This window comes from Otolemur garnettii, unplaced genomic scaffold (genome assembly GCF_000181295.1).
Source record: "Otolemur garnettii isolate 467f Iridium unplaced genomic scaffold, OtoGar3 scaffold00180, whole genome shotgun sequence".
Taxonomy (NCBI): domain Eukaryota; kingdom Metazoa; phylum Chordata; class Mammalia; order Primates; family Galagidae; genus Otolemur; species Otolemur garnettii.
In genome coordinates, this window is record NW_003852575.1 from 9,840 (window position 1) to 21,023 (window position 11,184).

An 11,184-nucleotide genomic window follows, 5' to 3' on the forward strand; every position below is an offset into this window, starting at 1 on the left:
TGAGGCCTCTCCCTGAGCGCTGATCTCAGCTCTACCGTGAGCATCTCAGACACATCCCTGTGCTTGGCAGCAAGATCAGTGTTACAGGGACATGATGTACAAGTAAATCCAAACTCAAGGTTGTAAGAAAATGTCCAGAAAGCAGAGAATACTCTCTCTTAGAAACAAAACTACAGTGTCTTATGTTTTCATACTGGGCCATAGAAGAGCATTTTCCCCAAAGCAGATCACTTGGGGGAGGTGATAAAAATACTGATTTGGCCAAATCTCCCAGAGATTCTGATCCAGAAAGCTGGAAAAGGCCCAGGAGTGTCCATTTTAATAAATACACAATGTGTTTGTGCTACAGTGCTGTGCTGAGAATGCCTGATAAGCTGGTGGGGTGCCAAGGGGCCACCCTGGTGTTTATAGGTACCCCAGCCACCTCCATGTTCAGTGCTGTGCTGAGAATGCCTGATAAGCTGGTGGGGTACCAAGGGGCCACCCTGGTGTTTATAGGTACCACGCCCACCTCCATGTTCAGCAAGAAAACTAGGATCCAGGATTCAGGAAACACATCACTGGTCTTTGCCAGGTGCTGGTGGGAACAAGGACTCTGCCCCATTTCTCCAGTAGAAAGTCCCATATTCAGGGAAGAACCTGAGAGGGGAGGGTGTGGCGTGATCAGGAGAGGGGGCTCCAGGATGCACGGGGGACCAAGTGCTTGGAGCTGGTGCCTCTCCACATTGTCTGCAGCCCAGCATCACCAGGGCACCTGACTGGCATCAGCCGCCATCCTCAGAGATCCTGGCCACAGTGGCTGGCCTTCTGTGGGGCAAAACTCCAACCCGCAGTCTATCGTATGACGCTTCCCCACCCTTCTGAAGCTCCCCAGGGACAGCTGGACTAGAAGAAACAGGACATAACAAAGGGTTGAGAAAGGGTTTCACCCCCACAGCTCTTTTTGCTTCTTCCATGGCCTTCTGGACCTTCACCAAAGGACACTGAAGGGGCAAGAGTCAAGGGAGGCTGGAGCAGCAGCTAATGAAGTTTTCTACCCCTTCCTAAAATATTAAAAATCCCAGGCCAGGCATACTGGCTCATGCCTGTAATCCCAACAGCACTTTGAGAGGCCAGGGTGGGAGGATCACTTGAGGCCAGGATTTCAAGACCATCCTGGACAACATAGCCAGACTCCTTCTGCACAAAACTTTTATTTATTTTTTTTAATTAGCCAGTCATGTTAGCTGGTGCCTGTAATCCCAGCTACACAGGAGGCTGAGGAGGGAGGATCACTTAAGCCCAGGAGTTGGAGGTTATAGTGAGTTATAATGCCTCCACTATACTCCAGCCTTCCTCATTAAAAAAAAAAAAAAAAAAAAAATTCTAGTTTCCTGTTTTAGTAATTAAAACTGTGCTCGGTGATTCCTGATACAGATGTAGTATGCAGAGGCCCACAGCAGGCTCAGGGTATAGACCACAGTGTGAGAAGTCAGGGAGGAGGGCCTGGGGGAGGATGTGGCTTTGAAAGTGGGACCACAAGGAACCCAGAAACACTGCCTGCTCCACGCAGAACCGTGCACAGCCCTGAGCTGGGGCCACTGCAGACCCACAGGCTCAGCATCTGGCCTCTCCTCTGCTTATAGGCAACCAGGGGATTCTGGACAGAGGGGACAAGAACATGGGCACCGTCAGCCCCTAGGAGGGCCCAGCACAAGCCTCTCCAGTGCAGTCAAGCTCAGCTTATCACAAGTGCCCTGGGACGGCAAGCGGGTGGGAATTGCTGAGTGTTGTAAAGCTGCAAAGTAGGGGAGATTGGTGTTTGGGGACCTGACACTCTTCCCTTCCAGAAATCCCATATTCCCATCCTGCTGGGAAGTAACCAACAACCCTTACACCTGATCTCATGTCATAACTGCATCGAGTTTACCAAAAAGCAGAGATGCTGGGATGCCTCCCCAGCCCATCTGAGCCCGAATGCCCAAGGCTGTGAAGCACAGCTCCACGCATCCCACAGGCCTCCTCGCTGCCTGCCATGGGCAGCCCTGGCACATCACGCTGCCCCTGCCGTGGGGATCTTTAACCTGCAGACCCTCAGAGAAAACCAAAGTGCCCAGACCATTGGGGGGGGGGGGTGTGCAATGGACATTTGATATGAATTTTTTAATCTTTTTTCAATGACACAAAACACAGTGTTACTTTTAGGTTGTATAGTCATCTATGATGGCGTAATCAAACTTGTTGTCGTAACTGGATTGTGGTTAAGAGTGAAGGAGCTGTGTCTGTGAGCGCACATGGGCTCCTGAACGCGCCTTGCTCACTGCAGCATGCTGCTGGGCATGGGAGGTCTGCCTTTTAATGACAACTGTCTCCTGAGCACCTGGGAAGGCTGTGCTAGACTGCGTGTGGTCAAAGGCCACCATGGGTATAGACCTTCTGAAAACAACGAGAACAGACTGGCGGCCACGTGCGGCGGAGGAGAGCACCAGCACACACGGAGAGCAAGCACAGGCTCCACGGCTGCTGTGCTGTTCGCAGGACGAGACCGTCCGCCAGGAGACCTGCTCACAGAGCAGGAGCCACGCACACTGCGTCTCCATGGACAGGCCATTCATCAACGAACTCGCTCCACAGCGCCAGGCCGGCAAGGCATTTGCTGTAGCTGACTCACAGCTTGGGACCTCTGCATCTAATCCACCGGCTTTCAGGACCAGAGCTGAGTAGCAATCTCTAGTAGGCAGTCCTGAACTCTAATGAGTGGCTTCTCAGGCAGGGCTCCTGCTGGGCACCCGCTCTGGGCCTGGGAGGCGTCTGTGTGTGTGTGTGTTGGTGAGTGTGTCTGTATGTATGTATGCATGCACATGTATGTGTGTGTATGTGTGTGATAGAAAGGTCCCCCTATAACAGAAAGAACCCCCTACAAAAGAAAGGTCCCACTATAATAGAAAGGTCCCTCTGTAATAGAAAGGGCCCCCTATAAAAGAGAGGTCCCACTATAATAGAAAGGACTCCCTATAAAAGAGAGGTCCCCCTATAATAGAAAGATCCTCCTATAATAGAAAGGACCCCCTACAAAAGAAAGGTCCCCCTGTAATAGAAAGGTCCCCCTATAACAGAAAGGACCCCCTATAAAGGAGAGGTCCCTCTATAATAGAAAGGGCCCCCTATAAAAGAGAGGTCCCCCTATAATAGAAAGGTCCCCTCTGTAATAGAGAGGTCCAGCTTTTTAACAACTCCCACCAGTTTCAGGCAAAGACCATTCTACCTTCTGGAGTCCTGATTAGTTCCTTAAGGGCCCTCACTGCTCTGCCAAGACCGAGCTACGCGGGAAGACTCGCAAACACTTTGGGAAGCAGCCCGGCTTGTCCCCAGTCCCCAGGGCTCCGCACCTGAGCACCACAGTTCTTTTTCCACCAATGGATTATTTAGCTGGTTACATGTTTCAGTAGCAGAAACCTCTTAAATTTCTCTCCTGCGTATCTTCTAAACAACACTACAAGCTTTACGAAGCATCCACTCAGTTCCGAAACGTCATTCGCCATCCCTGTACCCAAAGGCATCTAGAGTTCCCCCTCCTTGTTTACGCTCAAAGTGTTTCAAAGGGAATTATGTGACATGACCCTCTTCCGAATCTCCTCCCAGCCCACCTGCTCCCCGACACCCCAGAACTGACCATGTAGGCTTCTAATGGAAACACATCTCACACAAACAGGTAACACAGGAAGGCTACAGAAAGAACACTTGGCTTAAATGTGTTTGGGGGTGTCCACTTGGAGTTGGGTGGGAGAGAGGCCCCTCAGCCAACTATGCCCCTATGTGACCCTGCCACCCCCAGCCAGGCCCGGCCAGGGGAGACTGGACACATGACATCCTCCCAGCATGACAATCACTCCCTTTCTCCCCGGCCTCTGACCCGGAGCCTGGTCCTCCTGAAGGACACCTGCTGCACTCTAATGTCAACCCTCCCAGCCCCAAATCAAAAGCATCTGCAGACAAATGAGCCAAAGAGGGCAGCCTGGATGGAAAGAAACGGACCTGCCACTTTCCTGACACCCAGTCTGAGGAGCGTGGCTAGAACTCATACCAGGAGCCAGCGCTGAGGCCCGTCTTCGTTGCATCCCAGACCCCTCATACGTCTTTCCTCTTGGCTGTCTGTGTAGCCACTAATAACGTCACGTAGGTCCTCCTGACACGTGATCGAGCATCAGTCCCCTCCTCTCCCCACCTAAGGGCCTGAGGGGATGCGTCACGGCAAGATGCCGGCATTAAGCTGACTCCTAATTGCAAGGAGGAACATTGCACCTGCTCCGGGATGACCAGGCAGGGCTCCTGCAGCACATGCTGGGCCCCGTCCCCTCAGGCAGCAGCTCCCGGCAGAACTCCCCGAGCTGCCTGGTCCCGTGCTCTCAGAGATCCAGTCTCAAGTTGGACTTTTCTAAAAGTGACAAGGGGAGACCGTCCACACCTACTGGGGGCAGCACCTCAGAACTGCGTGGAAATGCTTCTTGCTCAAGATTGCATTTGTACAGAAAAGGGTGCTGGTCATGTAGATTTTATCTAATATGATTTGGGATATTAAAGTGTCTCATTTCTGCATACGAGCTCTCATTCATGCATGTATGATAAGCGGTGCTGATTCTATCAGAAAATTTCATGCAATGTCCTGAGGGCTTCCCAGCTGACTATTTCATTTCAGTGCCCGGCCTGGGAAGGGACAGGACCATGAGAACACTGCATGACAGCCAACTGGGGGCTCCTTCCTGGGATCCAGACTAGTGCCTCCAACCCCACTCTCCATGTCCCCACGTCAATGTCTAACAGATACCTCAAAATCTCCAAGCTCCAAATGAAACATCTGCTCTTTCCCCTGAAACACACGCTTCCCACCACATCCCCCAGCTCAGCTAGTGGCAGCTCCCAGCCTCCTGCTGGTTCTGGCCACATTCCTTAATCACAGGGGACTCCTCCTCTCTCCCTACAATTCTAACCCCTAGCACCTTTCTAGCTCTCCAGCTCCCTGACACAGATCTTGGGAGGAGAGGGAAGCACATTTTCTCTGTCCTTGTCCTCAAACCCAGGACCCAGCATCCTTCCATGAGTCAATGTCCCTGAGGATCCAAGTACAGACGCACGCTGTGTGGTGCCAGGTAACCAGGAGGCCAGAGCTGGCTGGAGTCCTGGGAGAACGTGGCTCAAAGGGAGAAACGGCACATGATCCAGACTGCTGGGTCTCACTGGGACTCAGCTGGGACATGTCCCCCCAAAACCTGCACGCGGAGCTGTTACATGGCACTGGTCTTGATCTGGAGCCAATGGGCAAGGATTCTCTACGCGTTAGTCCTCCCCTCCAGCCGCCCAGTGGACACAAGGGGCGGGGGGAGGCAACTTTCTTCCATCACAGCTGCACCAACTGCACCATTTTAGAGTCACCCACCTCAAGGTAAGGATCTTTAAATGGGAAAAAAAAATCCAGAAAGAGGAGAAAATGGTCTAGATCACCTGATAATGATTGCTTCTGCTGCTCTGCTCCAGAACGCTGACTTCCTGGGACTTGGGAGGGGGAGAAGCAATCTCTGCAACAAGGAATGATTTTCAAGGCATAAGTGACACAAAGCAAGTGACACAGTCCAAGAATCCTGATTCTTAAAGAGCCATCTTTACTTTTATGTAGTATCCGTGTCATGAGGTACCCTTAACCGTAAACAGACTAAAAAAACTTCCCTGGAGATCACGTACATCTACAACTTTTTCTAGTTAAATAGAAATGTAGAAAACTAACTCAAAATCAGTTCCTTTCTTGACACGTTAAGTTTTACCCAGAGACAAGACGAATCCACAGCTTCAACAGCTAACCAAGAACAGAAGCACTGGGCAAGTGGGGAGAGGGGCTTGACTTGGCCACGATTATTTTGGTTAAGATACTTGGTCAATGCCTGAAAATACTAATGAATAAATATTCACACATGGGCAACTCGGAGAGAAGCTGTGCTCGATTATCAGTGGGAACGGCTCATGCTTTGTGGAGTCTTTAAAACCCTGAAGCATGTGATTAGGAAAACACCGGAAAGCGGCCGTGGGATAATCAAGAGAATGAGGCTGCCAAGAATAGGCTCCTAAGGTTAGTGAAAAAAGACGTTCTCAGGCCCCTCATCAATAGCTCATTGCTGCAAATCTTTCCGGGAACTTGTTTGCCAGGCAGCGTGCGAGGGCCGGGTCTCCCTTAAGGAGAGGGATGTGCTCAGCCTTGGAAGCCCAAGCCACCTCTGCCCAGCGATGTTGTCTGCAGAGGCGCCCCTCCCCACTGTGATTGTGGGTCTGTCTCAAGGCGGGAGAATGAGATGTCACATACGGCAAGACTCTCCAAAAGCAGGTCTGGTCTCCCAGCTTCTCCCCCCCACCCCCCAAAAGTGGAAGAAGAATAGATTTCTTGCTGAGGTTTCATTAAACTTGAATCTAATTGAGTTTGGAGGAAATTACCCCCAGTGTGTTAAAATGCCTCCACACATGTTCAGGTGGAAGCCTCTAAAGAAAGAGAAAATATTGCAGGGGGAGAAAAAAATGATTTAAAACTTTCAGATTTCCACCTGACTTTTTTAAAGCTTTAGACAAAAAAATAATAATAATAAAGTATATTTTTACTATTAACTTACTCCTAGAATATTCCTAGTTCTGGAATTCCTCCTTCTTCTAAAAATTATCCAAAAACTAATCACCGCCAATCGCTAAGTTACCCCCGTTTGTGGTGCGTCTGGGCAGCTGGCCCTTCCCCCACACTGCCACGCCCAGCCCTTTCCACCTCCCGCCTCACCTGTGCTCTTCCAGTCATCAGAACTGTAGCCGTAGTTTTCATTTCCACTTTTTAACTTTGTCTCAACAGGTCCTGTGTTTGTCTTCACAGCTGCAGATTTCCTAGAATTAGACCATTTTAAAAAGTTACATGTTAGTCGGCAGGGGGCGCCTGGTGCACGTGGACACACCCACTGCTCCCTCCTGAACGTGCGGGGGCTGTCGGCCCTGTCGCTGGCTTCCGTGTGGCAGGGGGGACAAAGGCCTACTGGGCACACGTTCCCACTATAGGGAGAGAGAGCACTTTGTCATGAGAGGTCCATGGACCCCACTCCCTAGAGGGCCCTCAACCCTCAGAAACCACTGACTAAATAAAGCAGGGCTGAGCCAACACTGACCCACCAGCCAAATCCACCCACCACCTGCTTTCAGAAACAAAGTTTTCCTGGAACGCCTGCTGCTTACATAGTATCTGGGACTGCTAGAACAGCAGGGTAGTTGTGACAGACACCACATGGCCCACAAAACTAAAAATATTTACTATGTTGCCCACTATAGAAAAAGCGAGCCAACTGCTGAAACACAGCAGAAATGGCTACAGCTTCCTGGGGTAGGAAGTTTGGCGATGGCCAGCCAAATAACTATAAATATGCATACTTGACTTCTAAGAATTTATTCTAAGGAAATAAGCTAAGGTGCAAAGATTTACTTGTAAGAACATTAATTCCTGATCTATTTATAAAAGCAAAAACTATAAAGAACCCAGGTGCCCAGCAATAGGGGACTGGTAAAGTGAGTGGTGGTCCGTCTCTAACGTGGAGTTCCAGGCCGCCCGTAAAAACGAGCACAGGCCGAGCCTTCAAGCACTGCTGGGGGGGGGAAGTGTGACCTGGCACTCCCGCTTTGGAAAACTATGGCGGCAACCTCTAAAGCCAGGTATCTGCTGGCCCGGCTGCTGGCCCGGCTTTCAGGACTAGATACAGTCTCACTTGGCATTGGGGGTGGGGAATGTTGGCTCTGAAACCCCACAGATACCAAAATCTGTGGATGCTCCAGTCCCTGATATAAAATAGCATTGTATTTGCATATAACCTACACACATCCTCCTGTAGCCTTTAAACCATCTCTAAATTACTTGTAATATTTAGTACAATGTAAATGTTACGTAAATAGTATTTTCTGTATTATTTTTATTGTTGTGTTGGGGTTCTTATTGCTTTTTTCCCAAATGCTTTCCATCGGTGGCTGCTTGAACCAGCAGGTGTGGGATCTGTACATACAGAGGGCGGCTGCTTGTGGCCAACAGGACGGACAGAAATGAGTGCTCATGCTCCCTACGGGAACGCTCAGGGGTCCCCACCTGAAGACGGCCCAAACACCCATTTAAAATGAAAGTGAAAAGCGAATTGCATAGATGCCCAGAATGTGATATTATGTAACCATAAACCACTTCCACCCACTTGCCACAGAAGGGACCAGTCTAATGTGTGAAGTTCAAAAACGCAGGCGTGAATGAGTACACACAGGATGATGCCACTCCCGTGAGGTTTATCTGAATCTAACCTCTAGGGATGTGGGAAGAGGCAAAAGAATGTCATCTTTGGAGGGTGCTCCCATGAACTTCAGCCGTCCAGGCCCAGGCCTGTGTGCTTTGTGAACATTCATCGGGCTGCACACCTGTGATTTTCCCACTTTTCTGTAAGTCCATGTCAATTAAAAACGTCATCAAACCAATGAAACAAAATTTCTAGTTCCAGGACTGGCCTCCTCTCCTTTTCACAAATCCTTTTCCCAACTCTATTCTAGTACCTCTCAATGTCAAGTGAAAAGGGCAAGCTACCAAATAATGTTGAATATGACACAAATTTCATAAAATGCAGATGTGTCCCTCTCTGTGGGTACGTGCGTGAACACGTGTGCACAGAACACTTACATACTTGGGTAACAGTAATTACTACTGGACAATAGAGCGGTGAATGATTCTAAAATCCCTTCTTAAACCTATCTTTATATTTAGTATTTTTCTACAATAACCATGTACTCATTTTATAAGAAAAAATATGTATGTTACTTTAATACAAAAGAAGTCTCCAAACAGCTGGAGTTAACAGTGCAGACACGGGAAGGGTAAGGCAGGCAGGAGGTGACCGGCCAGCTGGCCTCTCCGTCCTTCCCAGGCTGCACAGGGACTGGGGCCAGGCCCAGAAGCAGGACTGCCCAGTGGCGCTCCAACCTGTCTACTTTCCAAGCAGGAGAGATCATGAATATTATATAACCTCTCTGTATCTCAGTTTCCTCAACTACAAAATAGAAAAATAGCCTCATAAAATCATTGTGAGAATTAAGTAGGATAAAAGACGTCCACAAAGCTTAGAACAGTACCTAGCACGCACAGGGGTGCGCAGTGGAGACGCTATCTGTCTTGGCTACCGCTGTCAGCCTGCTGTTTTTATCGGTGGCGGTGTTTCTCTGTACCCATTATCTCCGAGAGCTAAGTAAGATGGCCTTACTATGCTTTGGAATCACCTACGGCCCCAGGAAAGAGAAATAAAAGATACGGTACAGTCAATAATAATGACCCAAGCAGCATCAGGAAAGCCAGGATAAACACCCGGCCAGCTTCCTGCCCCGCCCTGGCCCTGGTCAGGCCTCCCAGGAGGGGCGTCTTCAAACCGCTGCTCTGGGGAGTCCTCCCTCCAAGGTCCCTGATCACCAGGGTCACAGGGGAACGCTCAGTATCTGTCCCAGGTGACGATGCACATTCCCGCACACCCTGTAGCCAGAAGGCATTTTAAAATCTCAGCACTTAAAAATCTAAATTATGTAATAAAATCCTGAAAGCTGAGATGCGGTCGTTCTAACACACACAGCAAACCACTCGCCTCGGTGCAGTTGACTTTGGAAACAGTGCGCAGGCGAACGTGGTTCCCGAATACAGTTCCGAATAAGTCCTCGACTCCGTTGCCTTAAAAGTGCTTGTAGCTACTTCTCGTAGCCGGGAATGAGAGGAATTTTCAATCCTGCCCCCCACACTTGGTTAAACAAACTGGCTGATCTGTCCACCTGGGCAGGTCCGTGCGCCTGGCCAGCGTCCGGCTGGGCTCCCTGCTCTCCCCCCCCAAGAAAGCCGCTCAGGGCCTCGGCTCCGCCCTAGGCTCACCCAGAGCAGGAGCTGCGGCAGGCACGGTGCACAGTGCCCTCTCGTGGACAGACTTGCTAATGCCCAGCACTAAGGAAGCCTTTTCCTTAGGGAGCCAGAACAAGTCCAAGGCAGACGGCCCCGCGCTTCCATGGTGCTGCCCTGTGAGGTGTGATTGGGTAGGTGTTGTTTTCACTGCTCACATTCAAATAACTTAAATCCTAAAATCCCACGGGGGGGGGGGTGTTTTTGTTTGGTTCTGTTTTTAGAAAAATGTTGTGATTTCAAACTTACCTTATTTCACTTTGATAACTAGATTCTGCAAAAAAAAGAATGAAATCACATTAGAAAAATCGGGATATTTATTCTAAAAAAATACTCTCATTGACTTTTATAGACGCCCTGATTTTAATAGATATCACATTTGTGAGCCTATAGGCATTGTTACATTTCCTCATACCAAAGTATCAAATAGCTTCCAAGCATGAGAAGAGTAAAATTCACTATTAACTATCATAAAAATAGAGACTCCCCGGGCAGCACCTGTGGCTCAAAGGAGTAGGGTGCTGGCCCCATATGCAAGAGGTGGTGGGTTCAAACCCGGCCCCAGCCAAAAACTGCAAAAAAAAACCCACAAAGAATCCCTAAGTACCTGAAACATAGTAGGTACCAGTAAGTACTTGGTAGATACTGCATTTGATTTGATTAGCAAGAATTTAAAGACTCTGTTCACCAAGAAAAGGTGGTCTGAGCTGCCGGTCACCTGTGCTTTTCACTCAGTGCCCACCGGGGGGCCAGCGCCTGCGGGGGAGGGGGGGGCCGGTGCCACACTGGCTCCATACAAAGTACTATCTCATTGAACTGCTACAACAACACAAGAGTAACTGTTGCTGTTACCACATTTTTAACAGAGGAGGCACCATCACAGTAGTGTTACTGCATTTCTTTAATTCTAAGATATATTTTTAATCAATATGAACCAATGGTGTTGATCTGTACAGCTGTACCCCCCCCCCCAAAGCTGCCATTAAATCACTAATGTTTTTAACCAATGGATGGATGCACTGGAGGGAATCTGGAATTTGGAGATGGGGAGTAACAAGCCACGAACCTTGTCCCCCCCTTCCCATCTCTAAAGTCCCTGCTCCTTACAACTCTGCTTTCCTGTATATTTCCTGCCTTCTGTATATTAAGCTAGACTGAAATCTAAAAAATATCCATTTTCCTCACTGATTTTCAGTTTTTTGTTTTTTGTTTTTTTTTTGAGACAGAGCCTCAAG

At 49.2% G+C, this 11,184-nt stretch overlaps 1 protein-coding gene across 2 annotated transcripts in view; it reads right to left on the minus strand.

The window, feature by feature from the left end:
- The window catches only part of IGSF5 (immunoglobulin superfamily member 5), a 42,021-nt gene that overhangs the window by 2,862 nt on the left and 27,975 nt on the right, over positions 1–11,184 (minus strand). For both annotated transcript variants that reach the window (XM_023519588.1, XM_003800647.3), the window contains 3 exons: positions 10,199–10,223; positions 6,788–6,888; positions 5,479–5,552 (listed from right to left, as the gene is read on the minus strand). In XM_023519588.1, coding sequence (XP_023375356.1) covers positions 5,479–5,552; positions 6,788–6,888; positions 10,199–10,223 — 200 coding nt within the window. The remainder of the gene's footprint in view (positions 1–5,478; positions 5,553–6,787; positions 6,889–10,198; positions 10,224–11,184) is intronic.